Raw genomic sequence first — 16,977 nt, 5'->3', positions numbered from 1 at the left:
AATAGGATTAGAATTCCCTTTCACAATCCCAGCCGTGAAACCTTTTAAACTTAATTGGTGTAGCACGATAAGTTACAGTGCAGCTTGTTCAGTGCTGCTCTGTCCATTCCCCTTACACACAACTAGTTTCATACTATCCCTGCCAGCCTGCCTGCATTGCACTGCAGACAGGGACTCTTGGACAACAAAGAAACACCACAACAAAATAACTACATTGTGACAGGCAGGCGCCTCCCTAACAGTGGTGTTTTTGTATGTGTGTTTGTAGGAAACAAGCATAAGTGGGTGCCGCTTATGATCGAGGTGAAGTCTGAGGGGCCCAGAGAGCGCTCAGCCTCAAGGAACAACACCCGTCAGAACGAGGTGCCCAGGATGCCCCCCAACAGGAAGAACGACCTCAGAGGTGAGTGACATCTCTCATCGTCAACCTGACCTCTTATGTCAGCCTATGCCCTATATAGTGCACTACTTTTGACCTGTAAATCCCATAGGGGATTTACAGGTAGCTGCCAAAATAAAGGAAACACCAACATAGTGTCTTACTAGGGTGTTGGCCACCACAAGCCGCCCGAACAGCTTCAATGCGCTTTGGCATAGATTCTACAAGTTTCTCTAACTATATTGGAGGGATGCGATGCCATTTTTCCATGAGAAATTCTATAAATGGGTTTTTGTTGATGGTGGTGGAAAACGCCGTCTCAGGTACCGCTCCAGAATCTCCCTTAAGTGTTCAATTTGGCTGAGATCTGGTGAATGACACACACACCAGGGTTTCTGTTAGAAAAATGTTGCACCGGAAAGATTTTAATTTCCCGTAACACATTAGGGATTCCACCCACGGTGCTCAGAATCACATTTTAGATTATTTGAATTAATCTTAACAGAAAAGTAATAAAGTTGTAATAAAATAAAGTAGAATGTTTCCTATACCAACATAACAGGTTTTATTGAAAAGTTAAACATTGCCCGTGGTCTTCGTCCCTGGAATAAATCATTAATGAATATCATTAAAAACATTTGTCCTAGAAGAACAAATCGCCTACGCAGTGTTAGGTTCTAATGGTCAGAGTAAAAACTCTACGGACATTATGAAAGCTTAACCAAGTTTATTCTTCCCAGAGGATCAATACAGCTGCATTAGACAAAAACATTATCACACAAGCACTGATATTTAACCGCTCCTCCTAGGCTGAGTCTCCTCCTACTCATCTGTACAAACATTGTAAACTCAGCAAAAAAAGAAACGTCCCTTTTCAGGACTCTGTCTTTCAACGATAATTCGTAAAAATCCAAATAACTTCACAGATCTTCATTATAAAGGTTTTAAACACCGTTTCCCATGCTTGTTCAATGAACCATAAACAATTGATGAACATGCACCTGTGGAACGGTCGTAAAGACACTAAAAGCTTAGACGGTGGGCAATTAAGGTCACAGTTATGAAAACTTAGGACACTAAAGAGGTTTTTCTACTGACTCTGAAAAACACCAAAAGAAAGAAGACCAGGGTCCCTGCTCATCTGTGTGAATGTGCCTTAGGCATGCTGCAAAGAGGCATGAGGACTGCAGATGTGGCCAGGGCAATACATTGCAATGTGCGTACTGTGAGACGCCTAAGACAATGCTACAGGGAGACTGGACGGACAGCTGATCGTCCTCGCAGTGGCAGACCACGTCTAACAACACCTGCACAGGATCGGTACATCCGAACATCACACCTGCGGGACAGGTTCAGGATGGCAACAACAACTGTCCGAGATACACCAGGAATGCACAATCCCTCCATCAGTGCTGACACTGTCCGCAATAGGCTGGACTGTAGGCCTGTTGTAAGGCAGGTCCTCACCAGGCATCACCGGCAACAACGTCGCCTATGGGCACAAACCCACCGTCGCTGGACCAGACAGGGTTGGCAAAAAGTGCTCTTCACTGACGAGTAGCGGTTTTGTCTCACCAGGGGTGAAGGTCAGATTCGAGTTTATCGTTGAAGGAATGAGCGTTACACTGAGGCCTGTACTCTGGAGCGGGATTGATTTGGAGGTGGAGGGTCCGTCATGGTCTGGGGCGATGTGTCACAGCATCATCGGACTGAGCTTGTTGTCATTGCTGGCAATCTCAACATTGTGCGTTACAGGGAAGACATCCTCATGTGCTGCCCTTCCTGCAGGCTCATCCTGACATGACCCTCCAGCAGCACAATGCCACCAGCCATACTGCTCGTTCTGCGTGTGATTTCCTGCAGGACAGGATTGTCAGTGTTCTGCCATGGCCAGCAAAGAGACCGGATCTCAGACCAATTGAGCACGTCTGGGACCTGTTGGATCGGAGGGTGAGGGCTTGGGCCATTCCCCCCAGAAATGTCCGGGAACTTGCAGGTGCCTTGGTGGAAGAGTAGGGCGAAATCTCACAGCAAGCACTGGCAAATCTGGTGTAGTCCATGAGGAGGAGATGCACTGCAATACTTAATGCAGCTTTTGGCCACACCAGATACTGACTGTTACTTTTGATTTTGACCCCCCCCCCCCGTACAGGGATACATTATTCCATTTCTGTTAGTCACGTGTCCGTGGAACCTGTTCAGTTTGTTAGTTGTTGAATCTTATGTTCATACAAATATTTACACATATTAAGTTTTCTGAAAATAAATGCAGTTGACAGTGAGAGGACGTTTCTTTTTTTGCTGAGTTTGTCTTTACTGCTAGGCAGGACACTAAGTGATACGCGCGCCGTAAACTCTTATTTCTCCCTTAACGTGACCTGACCTGATCTCGACCCCCCCCCCCATCACTAATCCATACCTCTCCCCGCTTATCGATGCCTGCCACGTGATCGCTTTCCCCTACACTCAGTACATTCCAACCTTAATTGCCCCCGCCATATACTTTCCCCCTACAGATAGCCATTAACTTCTGAAGTAGACCCTCTAAACCTAAGCACTCCCTCAGTGACATGAAAAAGTACATTTCATATTCTCAGAACCCAATAGCAGTAATAAAACACACCGTCTAAATATAATATAATTTGCGGATGACCTGTCCTATAGGCTATTTGTATTAACATTTAAATTAATAAATAACCAAACACAGCTGTTTTCAAATTTAATCTAGGGCTCTCTAATTTCATTTAGCCTAGGCATGAACATTTTAATTTGGCCTAATAAGTAACAGAACAAGGCTGTCTACGAACACCAGGGCCGGCCTGCCCCCACTCCCCATTCCCGCTGCGATTCAGCACCATATGAGTGGAAAGAGGCCACTCTTGGGGCCCACAAAATTAAGAAAGTGTGCAACATCAATTTTAAAATCAAGTTCAATATGTAAATAAACTCAATTAGTTGTGGCTGGTTCGTTGAGAGGAAGCTTATTTTCCAATGCTCCTGTGAAGAGTCCCACGCCATGCATTTATGAAAGCACTTGTTTTCAAAGCTGAAATGATATCTCAATCTTTTTACAGTTCTACTGGATGATGTTAATGTCATTTGACCTTTCGTAGGCTCATGACTCGTGTCGGTTGTGATATACATGGCTTATTGATAACACCTGTTTCCAATCATGACTCGTGTCGGTTGTGATATACATGGCTTATTGATACAACTGTTTCCAGTTATAGACAGTTGGCTGACTAGTGATGACAACATTAACTCGCCAATGTGAATAGTTGGCAACGATGTTTCGTTTGAATAAGCTCAACTGAAATGCACCAATTGCGCATGATAGGCTACTCTAGTTTATCAATCCATTCCAAATCTTTATACTATACATGACACAGGCGGCATATGTTGATCTTGCTTAGGGTGGCAGAAGAACCGCTAGGACCAGGCCTGACTAACACATCATTTACCTTTAATTTACTTGTGTTTGCAACACACCTTAGCCTGCTCGAAGTGAGCTGCTGTTGATTGGAAGTCAAAACTGTCCAACTCCTTGGAGCAGCTTGCGATGCGTGTCAGTCTCGTTACTTTGTCATCAAGAAGGCACGGTCTTTGCTCTGTTTTGTAGAAAGAAGCCCCTTTTGGCGGGCACACTGGAAATTGGGATAATCAACACTATCTTTGCTAATTTTGCCCAGTCGGTACACTTAGCTGAAGTCCCTTATCCCATGTCTTTTGCATGAGTAAAATAGAAACGCACACACCCGACACTAATTTCGAAGCATCTTGAGGATTTGTTAGCCTGTGAAGTATATTTGCATTTGAAGTTGGAGCACATTGACTGGTATTTCTATCAATTAATTCTATCAATAAAAAGCATTATTTTGCAATGGATTTTTTCCCCCTCCCGGACAATTTGGATCGGCAACAATTTTATCGTTTTTTTCCTTCATTTTTTTATCGACCAACAGATACACCCTGCCCCACACACACACACACACACACACACACACACACACACACACTTTAAACCCCCTATGCTCCTTTGAGACCCCTCGTTTAAAGTTGCTGAGTTCTCTTCTAGCCATGGTAGCCTAAATAATGGGCAACTGGACAATACTTAATTAACTTGAACCCCACTTGTGTGGAAGCACCTGCTTTCAATATACTTTGTATCCCTCATTTACTCATGTGTATCCTTTATTTTGGCAGTTACCTGTACATGAACGTTATGTCATATAATGAGATGTTTTTAAATAATTAACATTCTAAATGTGCTTTATAAGTAATTGTAGTGCATGACCCTAGGTGGTGGTGGCAACACATACATCAACCTTTTTTTTTTTTTTTATAAATGTGTCTTAGTCTATTCTGTTTTGTTCAACCAAAAGATGGAATATAGTGGGCACTTTGAATACAATGTTGTTTGACATGAAAAAGCCATGGAGGGGTTATTGTGACAGTTTAGGACCCAAAGTGTTGGTCAGTGTTTTCCCAGTGGACCCTAATTAGATGTTACATGAAATGTTATTTTATTGTAGCGTCGATGTAGCTCAAATATTCATCCTATTCCTCTCTGATTTTAGAATATACCGTTGCACAAACATGCTGATCTAGCCTACACCAGAGGTGTATACTATAAAACGGGATCAATGAGTTAGCCAGCTAACTTTGATAAACAACCAGAAATAACCACATTTTCTGCTTCTTTAGAATGCTACATTTAGAAATGTGATTTGGGGTGTTGAGTGAGCTAGATCATTCCCGTTTTCAAGCTTATCTTTCAAAAAAACGAAGTTATGCAATATTTAGGGAAGTGAGCTGGTTAGCTGGCATTGATCCTGCTTTATAGTATATCCCTCTGCACTGGTATTGGGCTGTATTATCTACAGTGCCTTCAGAAAGTAGTCGTACTCCTTGACTTATTCCACATATTGTTGTGTTACAGCCTGAATTCAAAATGGATTAAATTGCTTTTTTTTCCTCGTCCATCTACACACAATACCCCATAATAACAAAGGGATAACATGTTTTGGGAATTTTTGTATTTTAGTGACTTTTTATAGCATATTTATATAAGTATTCACACCCTGAGTCAATACATGTTAGAATCCCCTTTAGTAGTGATTACAGCTGTGAGGTGTTCTGGGTAAGTCTCTAAGAGCTTTCCACACCTGGATTGTACAATATTTGTCCATTCTTTTCAAAATTCTTCAAGCTCTGTCAAATTGGTTGGTGATCATTGCTCGACAACCATTTTCAGATCTTGCCATAGATTTTCAAACAGATTTATGTCAAAACTGTAACTCGGCCACTCAGAAACATTCACTGTCTTCTTGGTAAGCAACTCCAGTGTAGATTTGGCCTTGTGTTTTAGGTTACTGTCCTGCTGAAAGGTGAATTAATCTCCCAGTGTCTGGTGGAAAGCAGACTGAACCAGGTTTTCCTCTAGGATTTTGCCTGTGCTAAGCTCCATTCTGTTTTTTTTTTTTTAGCATCCTGAAAAACTCCTTAATGATTACAAGCATATCCACAACATTATGCAGCCGCCACTATGTTTAAAATGTGGTGAGTGGAACACAGTAATGGGTTGGATTTGCCCCAAACATTACTTTAGTGCCTTGTTGCAAACAAAATGCATGTTTTTGTTACGTACAGGCTTCCTTTTCACTATATCAATCAGGTTAGTATTGTGGCGTAACATCAAAGTTGTTGATCCATCCATTCTCTTATCACAGCCATTAAACTAACTGTTTTAAAGTCACTATTGGCCTCACGTTGAAATCCCTGAGTGGTTTCCTTCTTCTCTGGCGACTGAGTTAGGATGCCTGTGTCTTTGTAGTGACTGGATGTATTTATAAACCATCAAAGTGTAATTAATAACTTCACCATGCTCAAAGGGATATTCAATGTCTGCTTTGTCTTGTTTTACCCATCTACCAATAGATGCCCTTCTTGGCGAGGCATTGGAAAACCTCCCTGGTCTTTGTGGTTGAATCTGTGTTTGAAATTCACTGCTGTGTGGTGTACAGAGATGAGGTAGTCATTAACAAATCATGTTAAACACTATTGCACACAATGAGTCCATGCAACTTATTATGTGACTTGTTAGGAAAGTATTTATTCCTGAACTTATTTTGGCTTGCCATAACAAAGGTGTTGAATACTTATTGACTCAAGACATTTCAGCTTTTCATTTTTAATTAATTTGTAAAAAATTCTTAATATATTTATACTTTGCCATTATGGGGTATTGTGTGTAGGCCAGTGATGACAACATCTCAATTTAATGCATTTAAGTTCAGGCTGTAACACAACAAAATATGGAAAAAGTCAAGGGGTGTGAATATTTTCTGAAGGCACAGTAGCTCCGTTCGCTCTGACGAAGTACATTTAGCTAGCTGGTAGAGGTCGACCGATTTTATGATTTTTCAACGCCGGTACCGATTATTGGAGGACCAAAAAAGCCGATGCCGATTAATCGGCCAATTATTATTTTTAATTTTTTTGTAATAATGATAATTACAACAATACTGAATGAACACTTATTTTAACTTAATATAATACATAAATACTATCAATTTAGCCTCAAATAAATAATGAAACTAATGAAAGTAAAAGTGCAATATGTGCCATGTAAAAAAGCTAACGTTTAAGTTCCTTGCTCAGAACATGAGAACATATGAAAGCTGGTGGTTCCTTTTAACATGAGTCTTCAATATTCCCAGGTAAGAAGTTTTAGGTTGTAGTTATAGGAATTATAGGACTATTTCTCTCTATACGATTTGTATTTCATATACCTTTGACTATTGGATGTTCTTATAGGCACTTTAGTATTGCCAGTGTAACAGTATAGCTTCCGTCCCTCTCCTCGCTCCTACCTGGGCTCGAACCAGGAACACATTGACAACAGCCACCCTCGAAGCAGCGTTACCCATGTAGAGGAAGGGAAACAACTACTCCAAGTCTCAGAGCGAGTGACGTTTGAAACGCTATTAACGCGCACCCGGCTAACTAGCTAGCCATTTTACATCGGTTACACCAGCCTCATCTTGGGAGTTGATAGGCTTGAAGTCATAAACAGTGAAATGCATTGCGAAGGGCTGCTGGCAAAATGCACAAAAGTGCTGTTTGAATGAATGCTTACGAGCATGCTGCTGCTGCCTACCACCGCTCAGTCAGACTGCTATATCAAATCATAGACTTAATTATAACATAATAACACACAGAAATACAAGCCTTAGGTCATTAATATGGTCGAATCCGGAAACTATAATCTCGGAAACAAAACGTTTTTCCTGTCAATGCAATACGGAACCATTCCGTATTTTGTCTAACCGGTGGCATCCCTCAGTCTAAATATTCCTGTTACATTGAACAGCCTTCAATGTTATGTCATAATTACGTAAAATTCTGGCAAATTAGTTCGCAACGAGCCAGGCGGCCCAAACTGTTGCATATACCCTGACTGCGTGCAATGAACGCAAAATGACACAATTTCACCTGGTTAATATTGCCTGCTAACCTGGATTTCTTTTAGCTAAATATGCAGGTTTAAAAATATATACTTCTGTGTATTGATTTTAAGAAAGGCATTGATGTTTATGGTTGGAGCAACATGTACCTAAGCGATTATATGCAACGCAGGACAGGCTAGATAAAGTAGTAATATCATCAACCATGTGTAGTTAACAAATCAAACATTGAAATACCGTAAAAGTAAAAGCCCAAACTGGTCCATGTTATCAATACATGGACTTAGGCTTTATAAATGGGTACCTCAACTAATTTGCTTATTTGAGTGTGTTTTAATATGTACACTACATTACCAAAAATATGTGGACACCTTCTCGTCAAACATCTTATCCCAAAATAATGGGCGTTAATATGGAGTTTGTCCCCCCTTTTCTGCTATAACACTCTTCTGGGAAGGCTTTCCACTAGATGTTGGAACATTGCTGCGGGGACATGCTTCCATTCAGCCACGAGCGTGCGTGAGGTCGGGCACTTATGTTGGTTGATTAGGCCTGGCTCGCAGTCGGCGTTCCAATTCATCCTAAAGATGTTCGATGGGGTTGAGGTCAGGGCTCTGTGCAGGCCAGTCAAGTTCTTCCACACCTATCTCAACAAACTATTTCTGTATGGACCTCGCCTTGTGCACGGGGACATTGTCATACTGAAACAGGAAAGGGCCTTCCTCAAACTGTTGCCACAAATTTGGAAGCACAGAATTGTCTCGTATGTAATTGTATTATATAGTGTTAAGTTTTCTAAGGGGCCTAGCCCGAACTATAAAAAACAGCCACATACCATTATTTCTTCTTTACCAAACTTTACAGTTGGCACTATGCATTTAGGCAGGTAGCTTTCCCAGATTCCCAGATGGTGAAGCGTGATTCACCACTCCAGAGAACTAATTTCCACTTATCCAGAGTCCAATGGTGGCGAGCTTTACACCACTCCAGCCGACACTTGGCATTGTGCATGATGATCTTAGGTTTGTGTGCGGCTGCTCAGCCATGGAAACCCATTTCATGAAGCTTCTGACGAACAGTTATTGTGCTGACGTTGCTTCCAGAGGCAGTTTGGAACTCTGCAGTGAGTGTTGCAACCGAGGACAGAAGATTTTTACGTGCTTCAGCTCTCGGGAGTCCCGTTCTGTGAGTTTGTGTGGCCTACCACTTTGCTGCTGAGCCGTTGTTGCTCCTAGATGTTACCACTTCACAATAACAGCACTAACATTTGACTGGGTCAGCTCTAGCAGGTCAGAAATTTGACAAACTGACTTGTTGGAAAGGTGGCATCCTATGTTAGTGCCATGTTGAAAGGCACTGAGCTCTTCAGTAAGGCCATTCTAATGCCAATGTTTGTCTATGGAGATTGCATGGCTTTGTTTGATTTTTATACACCTTTTAGTAATGGTTGTGGTTGAAATAGCCGAAATCACATAGACTTTTGTATATTTTATGTTCTCAGACTGGTACAGAGGGAAGTACGAGCGTGAATGGAGTGACGACCACGATGAGGTGTCCAGCGTGAGGAGCGAGGGTGCTCCCTTCCGTGCCGGGTTCCGGGGTCGTGGCAGGGGCCGGGGACGAGGCAGAGGCTCCAGAGGTAAGCAAAAAAATGATTGTATCTCCCCCAAAAATGCAATACCATTTAAATGGTCAAAGTCATATCATATTGTAACTATACTGAACAAAATGATAAATGCAACATGCAACAATTTTAAAGATTTTACTGAGTTGCAGTTCTTTAAGGAAGTTACTCAATAGAAATGTAGGCCCTAATCTATGGATTTCACATGACTGGGCAGGGGTGCAGCCATGGGTGGGCCTTGGAGGCCGGTTGGATGTACTGTCAAAATCTTTAAAACGACATTGGAGACAGTTTATGGTAGCGAAATTAACATTAAATTCTCTGGAACAGCTCTGGTGGACATTCTTGCAGTCAGCATGCCAATCGCATGCAGTGTGGTGTTTTGTTGTTGTTTATCTTAATGATTGAATACAAGGAATGTCCTAAGCTATAGCATTTATCAGTAGACTGGAGGAGACTGAAACCCTAAAGATTTAAAACTCCATTTGAGGTTTCCAATTTAGTGCTTTATTTTAACAAACCTACATCTTCGCTGGTGTAGCGCTATAGGTCCGAAGTATTTTTTAAAAATATTTTCACAGCGGCAACTATGAGCGTAATATTTGGTGGTGGCACGAAAGGGCTGGGTTTTGATTAATAACTCAATTGTTGGTGTGACAAGGGCCACTCACTGGCCAATCAAGGCTTTCCATGGCTTAGTACTGCATGCGGTTATCTTAACTTCTGTAGGTTATTGACAATCTTTGCATTTTCATAAACTCCAATCTTAATTGGGGCGCAGAGTTCTCGTCCTAGTTGATTGTGGATTGATACTACCATTTATTAAATGGGATGGGCTACAGTAAAGAATAATAGCAACAGTAAAATAAAAAAGTGTTTGCTTAATATGTTCATCACAGGAGAGCTGTAGCTCTGCCCACCGGTGATGTGCAGTCTAGAAGTAACTAGAGAAAGTACACAAGCCAAGTGATCCAGCCTATCTCCTGTGATTACCTTTCAGTTAGCATTCTTTGTTTTAGCCAGGCCAGTGTGCGTCCTTCAGAAATCACACACTCTTGGTTGACACAATTGTCAAGCCATACAGTGTGCTGTGCCGTTCCTGCTCTGTGAATCAACATCATTAAACTACCTCAACTGGAATTATATCTGTCTGCCATCTGGGCCCTTTCAAGCACCTGGGAGAGAATATTTAACCTTTTATTTAACTAGGCAAGTCAGTTAACCAACATCCAGGTGTTGGCCATTTCAACTCTCTAGAAACAGCAGCAGCGGTAGATACTCTCAAAGATCGGCTATGAAAAAGCCAGCTGACACTTACTCTTGTGTTACTGACTTGTTGCACCCTCGACAACTACTATGATAATTATTATTTCACAATGCTGGTCATTTATGAACATTTGAAAATCTAGGCCATGTGCTGTTATAATCTCCACCCGGCACAGCCAGAAGAGGACTGGCCACCCCTCATAGCCTGGTTCCTCTCTAGGTTTCTTCCTAGGTTTTGGCCTTTCTAGGGAGTTTTTCCTAGCCACCGTGCTTCTGCATTGCTTGCTGTTTGGGGTTTTAGGCTGGGTTTCTGTACAGCACTTTGATATCAGCTGATGTAAGAAGGTCTATATAAATACATTTGATTTGATCCAGTGAAATTGCAGAGCTCCAAATTCAAAAACATAAATACTCATTATAAAAATTCATGAAACATACAAATGTTATACATCGGTTTAAAGATTAACTTCTTGTTAATCCAACCACGGTGTCAGATTTCAAAAAGGCTTTACGGCGAAAGCAAACCATGCAATTATCTGAGAACAGCGCCCAGCAGACAAATCATTACAAACCGTTAGTAGCCAAGGAGAGGAATAACAAAAGTCAGAAATAGCGATAAAATTAATTACTTACCTTTGATCTTCATATGGTTGCACTCCGAAGACTCCATGTTACACAATAAATGTTAATTTTGTTCGATAATGTCCCTCTTTATGCCCAAAAACCTCCGTTTTGTTGGTGAGTTTTGTTCAGTAATCCAATGGAACAAAGCGCGTTCACAACAGACAGACAAAAATCAAAAAAGTACGATAAGAATTCATAGAAACATGTCAAACGATGTTTATAGTCAATCCTCAGGTTGTTTTTGTCATAAATAATCAGTCATATTTCAACCAGACAATAGCTTCGTCAATAGAAAAGGAAAAACAAGAAAGGCATGCTCCCGGTCACGCGCTGGACTCATGTCTGAAACTTCCACTGTCCTCTCATTGAAAGTGCAGTTTCTCCCTCATTTTTCAGAGTAAAAGTCTGAAACAATGCCTAAAGACTGGCCACATGCTGTGGAAGCCATAGAGATCGTGAACTGGGTCATAAGTGGTGGATATATGGTGGATAGGCTTTCAATGGAAAAACAGCCATTTCAAAATAAAAGCATTTCCTGGATGGATTTTCCTCAGGTTTTTGCCTGCCATATCAGTTCTGTTATACACACAGACATAATTTTAACAGTTTTGGACACTTTAGAGTGTTTTCCATCCAAATCTACCAATTATGTGCATATCCTAGGTTCTGGACCTGAGTTAGCCGGCAGTTTACTTTAAGCACGCTTTTCATCCAAAATTCCAAATTCCTACCCTAGTGAAGTCAAGAACAAATTCTTATTTACAATGACAGCCTACCCCTGCCAAACCCTAACCTGGACGACACTGGGCCAATAGTGTGCCACCCTATGGGACTCCCAATCACGGCCTGTTGTGATACAGCCTGTAATTGAACCAGGGTCTGTAGTGACGCCTCTAGCACTGAGATGCAGTGCCTTAGACCGCTGCGCCACTCGGGAGCCCAAATATACAGTCCAACAGGTCCTCCTCCACTACATTGTGGTCCATTCGAGACAGATCTTCAGTGCTTTTCCCAGGCGCAAGATGCAAGACTACTACGTGAGTGAAGCTTTTACACATCCAGCAGTTCGTTTGACGCATCAGACACGGCCACCACAGCATCTACAAGATTACGAGGTAGAATATGTGAGCCATACACGGCATACTTCACCACACCATAGCACAACACCCTATGATGTAAATGGTCAAGAAGAGGAGTGGTATTTTCATCATGAAGGAGCGGCAAAGATGACCCCCTTCACCTTGTCACATGCAACCTCATCCACTCGCCAGGTTCAATGGGATACTGGCTCAGAGCCATCACCACAGAGGGTATGGTTCAGAATCCCAGCTAGCCCACAGCCTGCAGAGAAGACGACAACACATGGAGGTAAGCAGAGACACACCCTTACCGGGAACACAGGAAGCTGCCAACAGCTTACCAAGCAGAGCTAGAGGAGATCCGGAAAGAGAACGAGAAGCTGCATATATCAATCAAATCAATTACATTTATTTATAAAGCCCTTCTTACATCAGCTGATACCTCAAAGTGCTGTACAGAAACCCAGCCTAAAACCCCAAACAGCAAGCAATGCAGGTGTAGAAGCACGGTGGCTAGGATAAACTCCCGAGAAAGGCCAGAACCTAGGAAGAAACCTAGAGAGGAACCAGACTATGAGGAGTGGCCAGTCTTCTTCTGGCTGTGCCGGGTGAAGATTATAACAGAACATGGCCAAGATGTTCAAATGTTCATAGATGACCAGCAGGGCCAAATAATAATAATCATAGTAGTTGTCGAGGGTGCAACTGGTCAGCACCTCAGGAGTAAATGTCAGTTGGCTTTTCATAGCCAATCATTGAGAGTATCTCTACTGCTCCTGCTGTCTCTAGAGAGTTGAAAACAGCAGGTCTGGGACAGGTAACATGTCCGGTGAACAGGTCAGGGTTCCATAGCCGCAGGCAGAACAGCTGAAACTGGAACAGCAGCACGGCCAGGTGGACTGGGGACAGTCATCAGACCAGGTAGTCCTGAGGCATGGTCCTAGGGCTCAGGTCCCCCTCCGAGAGAGAGAGAGCGAATTAGAGAGGGCATACTTAAATTCACACAGGACACCGGATATCCCAACTAGCCGTAGAGAGATTTTGCCGAGGTTCATGGCGTTAAACAGGAAATGAGGAAGCTTGTGGATAAGGTCTGCTGCCACCCCTTGACCCGACTGCAGCCAGCTATACACCCACAAAGTCTACTCAGCAACAGTCTGGCCCCACTGTACGAATTGAGTCGGTTTTCCCAGTCCACCTTATTCCCCCACTTGAGCTAGAGGAAGAGTTCAGCGAGGAGTACGATAACGATGAAGAGGAATGCGATGACAGTGAGTGGCCTGATCCACCACCATAGCCTACAGAGGAAGAATTAGATCAGCTAGAGAAAGAACAAGTAGTAGACCTTCTGGACAAGATGAGTGAGCTCAAAGTCATGAGGGATCAGGCTACTTCCGCTGCTGCTAAGCTAAGCAGAGCAGACCAGAATCAGTGGTCAGGACTCCGAGAGGCTACACCAAGAGAGGCTACACCCTCCAAGAGAGGCTACACCTTTGCCATATCTCAGAGAGTCGTTACCGCCTTGATGGGGATTATAGCTTACCTCCTCACCAAGCCAGTGCTGCATCTTCACAGCGCTACGTTGGTGCACTGACCCGGCAGTCTTTTTCCTCCTAGGGCTCACCCTCATGCAGCAGCCTATGAGCCACGAAGAGCCGCCAGCCAAAGGCAACCAGAGCACCCACCAGGTCGCCGACCAGGTCAGGTTCCATGGATACCGAGGTCAGACCCTCAACCCCTTCCGCAGCCCCCTAGAGGCTTCACCGCCGGCGGCAGCAGTGCAGACCTACACATGGCCTAGGTCAACCATCCCTAACTTCAACAGCAGAGACTCAAGTGAGTCTGCTTGCCTGAAGATTGCACTAGGGAACCTCCTGCCAGCTGACGGGAACGAGCTCTTCAAGTATCAAATCCTAGTGGATCACTTAAAGCTAGAAGAAGCCTGCCTAGTGGCAGATTCATACCTAAACTCCCCCACACCTTACTGAAACACCATGGCAGCCCTGAACGAGAAGTTTGGACAGCCACACTATGTCGCCCTGAAGAAGATAGCCAGTGTCATGGACTCTCACGATGTACGCCGTGGAGATACCAGAAGTTCGCACTATAGGTCCAGCCCTTAGTGGGTATGCTCCGGACACTGGGTCTAGATGGCAGCACAGAGCTGATGTACGGGTCTTATGTGGAATGCCTACTCAGCAAGCTTCCACCTGAGATTAGGTCAGACCTCCGCCGTTGTCTTTCATCAGCCTGGTACCACATATACCTTACTCAAGTTCTTAGTGGTTACAGTCCTGGTGTCAAGACTACGATGCCAGTCATCAAGCAAAGGGCATTAGGACAGACTTGGGTATAAGTCAGAGGGGCTCCACGGAAAACACGGCGCCCTTCTGGAGTTAAAGACAACCCGGAGAGTGGAGCCTCTGCCTCAGCATTCAACAGTTCAGCTGCTAGCAATAACAAAGGCAAGGCGAAGCCATACTGTCCTTAGTGCTCAGGCTTATTGCAATATCTCAACCAGTGCTCAGCCATCCAGATGTTCACCACGGAGCAAGTAAGATTGGAGCAAGACCAACAAGAAGTGCTGGCATTGTGGAAGGCACCATCATGCATCCCAGTGCACCCTCAAGAAGCCCTGGGGTCTCTGCCTGTGAACATTTCTAGAAGTCTTTCACGAGGTCAATGACAAAAACACCAAAGAGTCACCATAAGAGGAGAGCTGCCTGGTAAGCACAGCCATAGAGGTGCTTTACCTACATAGACCAGCTAACTGTGATCACATCCTTTTGAAGGTGATCAGGGTGCTCCTACACCATGGGGACCATACCCTCGACACCTACGCTGTTCTGTACGACAGTTACGAGCGTACCATGCTCCTTCCAAATGCTGCACAGAAGCTTGGGTTACAGGGTACCCCAGAAGAACTAGACCTCAGAACTATTTGGCAGGACATCCAGACCCTTCCTAGTGCATCAGCGACCTTCCTGCCTCAACCAAAAGGTTTAGGAGCGTCAAGAAGCTCTGGCAAGTAGAGGCAGGACCAGGAAGCTGTCGACCTGATCGAGACCAAGACTGCACGCATAGAGGTAGACTGAGTGTTTTGCTACACCATCCCACTACTGTGCTAGAGAGATATCCTGCTTCCAAGCCCCGAAGGAAGCGGTGATGCAAAGCCTTAGATGCATGGAGAGACGGCTTGCTAAGGATCCAGAGAGCTGCATCATACAGTGCTGAGATACAGAAGCTAATGCAAGCAGGCTCAGTTAAGAAGTTAAGCTCCAACATGCTCTCTCTGAAGAGGTAGAATCATGGTACGTCCACCACCACATGTTGAGTCACAACGGCAAGAATTCAACTGCTCCTACCAGTTCCAGGGTCTCAACCTGAACGCGTCCTTGCTCCCAGGACCTACCTTGGGTGGGTCACTCTTGTGAGTACTGTTGCGGTTCCGTGAGCATGCCGTCGGGATAAGTGTAGACATCAAGGGGATGTTTCATCAGGTCTGTCTCCTACCTGAAGATAGGCCCCTCCTACAGTTTGTTTGGCGTGACATGAAGAGAGAAGAGTCTCCTGATGTCTTTGAGTGGCAGGTCCTTCCCTTTGGCACCACATGCAGCCAATGCTGCGCAACCTTTGCCTTCCAGAGGCATGTCACAAAAAACAGCGAGCCTGGCGATGATATTAGTTTCTCCGTAGAGAGGTGATTCTACATTGACAACTGCCTCCAGAGCGTGCCAACACCAGCAGAAGCCAGACAGCTAGTGAACAAGCTACGAGAGCTCCTGGTATCTGGCGGGTTCGAGCTAGACCAGTGGGCCAGCAACATGCCAAGCATCAATCACCTATCAAAGGAGGCCAGAACAGACAACCTTGAGCTTTGGTTCGCCCTAGAGAAAGAAGATTCAACTGAGTCTACCCTAGGGCTCAGCTGGCACTGCCAGTCTGACACCTTGGGGTGCAAGCATCAAGCCGTGGACTCCGGAGGGCCGACCATGCGGAATATGTAAAATGTTCTCGCCAGCCGGTACGACCCCCTTGGTTTCATTCTGCCATACACCATCCGAGCATCGTTTCTCCTTCAAAGTCCAGATGCATTGCCTACTAAGCCAAACGCTCATCCTGAAGAGGACGCGTCTGAACTCCGGAAGCCCAATTTCTGCGGTGTCACTGCAATTGCCGGTCCCCAAGACCCAGATGTGAGCTAGTGTGTTCCACCTGGAAGGAGCTTCTAGAAGTCATTACACAAGTGCTACACGGGGTGGCAGGTCAGGGTGGTGAAAGCAGAGACCGTCATCTTCGAGAGCCCAGCAAGAGTTTCCCAGATGAGCTCCATCACCTGAAAGCTGGTAAGCCTGTCCCATCCAGCAGTTGCCTAATTACTTTGTCACCTGAACTTGATGAGTCCGGAGAGCTCATCCGAGTTCTAGACTACGTCTTGCCAAAGATCTAGAACAGTTCATCCCGCTGTCCTCAATCCTTGTTATCCATCCAATAGACTCCTGATCCAAGATCACGACAGCCGTCTGTGCCATCCCAGCC

The 16,977-nt window shown here is 44.2% G+C and overlaps 1 protein-coding gene across 4 annotated transcripts in view; it reads left to right on the top strand.

The window, feature by feature from the left end:
* Positions 1-16,977, top strand: part of LOC115197227 (La ribonucleoprotein 1, translational regulator) — a 111,210-nt gene that overhangs the window by 46,617 nt on the left and 47,616 nt on the right. For all 4 annotated transcript variants that reach the window (XM_029758560.1, XM_029758562.1, XM_029758559.1 and 1 more), the window contains exons 5-6: positions 269-403; positions 9,347-9,484. In XM_029758560.1, coding sequence (XP_029614420.1) covers positions 269-403; positions 9,347-9,484 — 273 coding nt within the window. The remainder of the gene's footprint in view (positions 1-268; positions 404-9,346; positions 9,485-16,977) is intronic.

Source organism: Salmo trutta, chromosome 7 (genome assembly GCF_901001165.1).
Source record: "Salmo trutta chromosome 7, fSalTru1.1, whole genome shotgun sequence".
Taxonomy (NCBI): Eukaryota; Metazoa; Chordata; class Actinopteri; order Salmoniformes; family Salmonidae; genus Salmo; species Salmo trutta.
Note: the sequence above shows the minus strand (reverse complement) of the source record. Positions and strands in the feature narration are given on the sequence as shown.